General features: G+C 45.1%; 1 protein-coding gene across 1 annotated transcript; it reads left to right on the forward strand.

Moving 5' to 3' along the window:
- Nucleotides 1–55: 55 nt before the first annotated feature.
- Nucleotides 56–783, forward strand: T265_16117 (hypothetical protein; the record flags this gene model as incomplete). The annotated part of the gene is made up of 2 exons (XM_009179636.1): nucleotides 56–322; nucleotides 463–783. Coding segments are annotated over 2 exons (585 nt in total), but the record flags the coding sequence as incomplete, so codon positions are not given.
- Nucleotides 784–874: the final 91 nt, after the last annotated feature.

Consider the following 874-nt stretch of genomic DNA (forward strand, 5'->3'; position numbering starts at 1 on the left):
TTTTTTTAATAAGAAGGCTCTGTTGATCACTGGTTCTTTTTTTCACTTGATTCAGATGGCCAACTTGCAGGGACTCATGAATCGGTCATCGAAAATGGGTCCAAAGCCGTGAATGGAACTTCGCATCTCACGGAGAAGGATGATTTCCCAACGGAGCAGAGGACTGAGGAGTCCGAGAACAAGTCTGTTGCTGCAGTACCCCAATCCCCAATCATAGATGGGCATTACTATTTACGACAGGCTGCTCACAGTGAAGCTGAACTGCTTGGTTTGATTGATCGTGCTGAATTTGACCTATCAGACAAGGCTTTGGACGAGGAATGTGAGTCATCCCTCTGCTAGCTCGGCGTTTCTTCCACTGTGATGATCCCATTTGATAATCCTGTGGATCCCCGTTTTGTCGACACCTGTTATTCCGTCACGGTCTTACGTGATTTCCTCTCTTCCCTTGTTTTCCTTCAGCTTCTGGACTACTGCGGACTGCAATCGGAAAAGCACGTCTGCTTATAGCCGAAAAGTTTGCACAATTTCGTGGCCTCTGTCAGCTGAATTTGGAATGGAATCAACAGACTGCACCGAGTGACCCGGATGTCAAGCACCTGTTCACTTCTCTTGAAGATTTGGATGGATTTTGGGCTATTGTTAGATTGCAAATCGATGACGTTCATAGACTATTTGACCAAATCGAGAGACTTCGTTCAAATAATTGGAGAACACCGAACGAGGTGGATTCGAACTCTTTGGCCTCCGGTCAGAAAAAGACTGCAAAGAATAACACTACCAGGGTATGTTTAAAAATCTTCCGAATAAGCAGGAAATGCATCAATCGGAATTGTTGAGCAAATAGGAGTGTGATAGCGGATAGTTGTTGTGG

Source organism: Opisthorchis viverrini, assembly GCF_000715545.1.
Source record: "Opisthorchis viverrini unplaced genomic scaffold opera_v5_4806, whole genome shotgun sequence".
NCBI classification, from domain to species: domain Eukaryota; kingdom Metazoa; phylum Platyhelminthes; class Trematoda; order Opisthorchiida; family Opisthorchiidae; genus Opisthorchis; species Opisthorchis viverrini.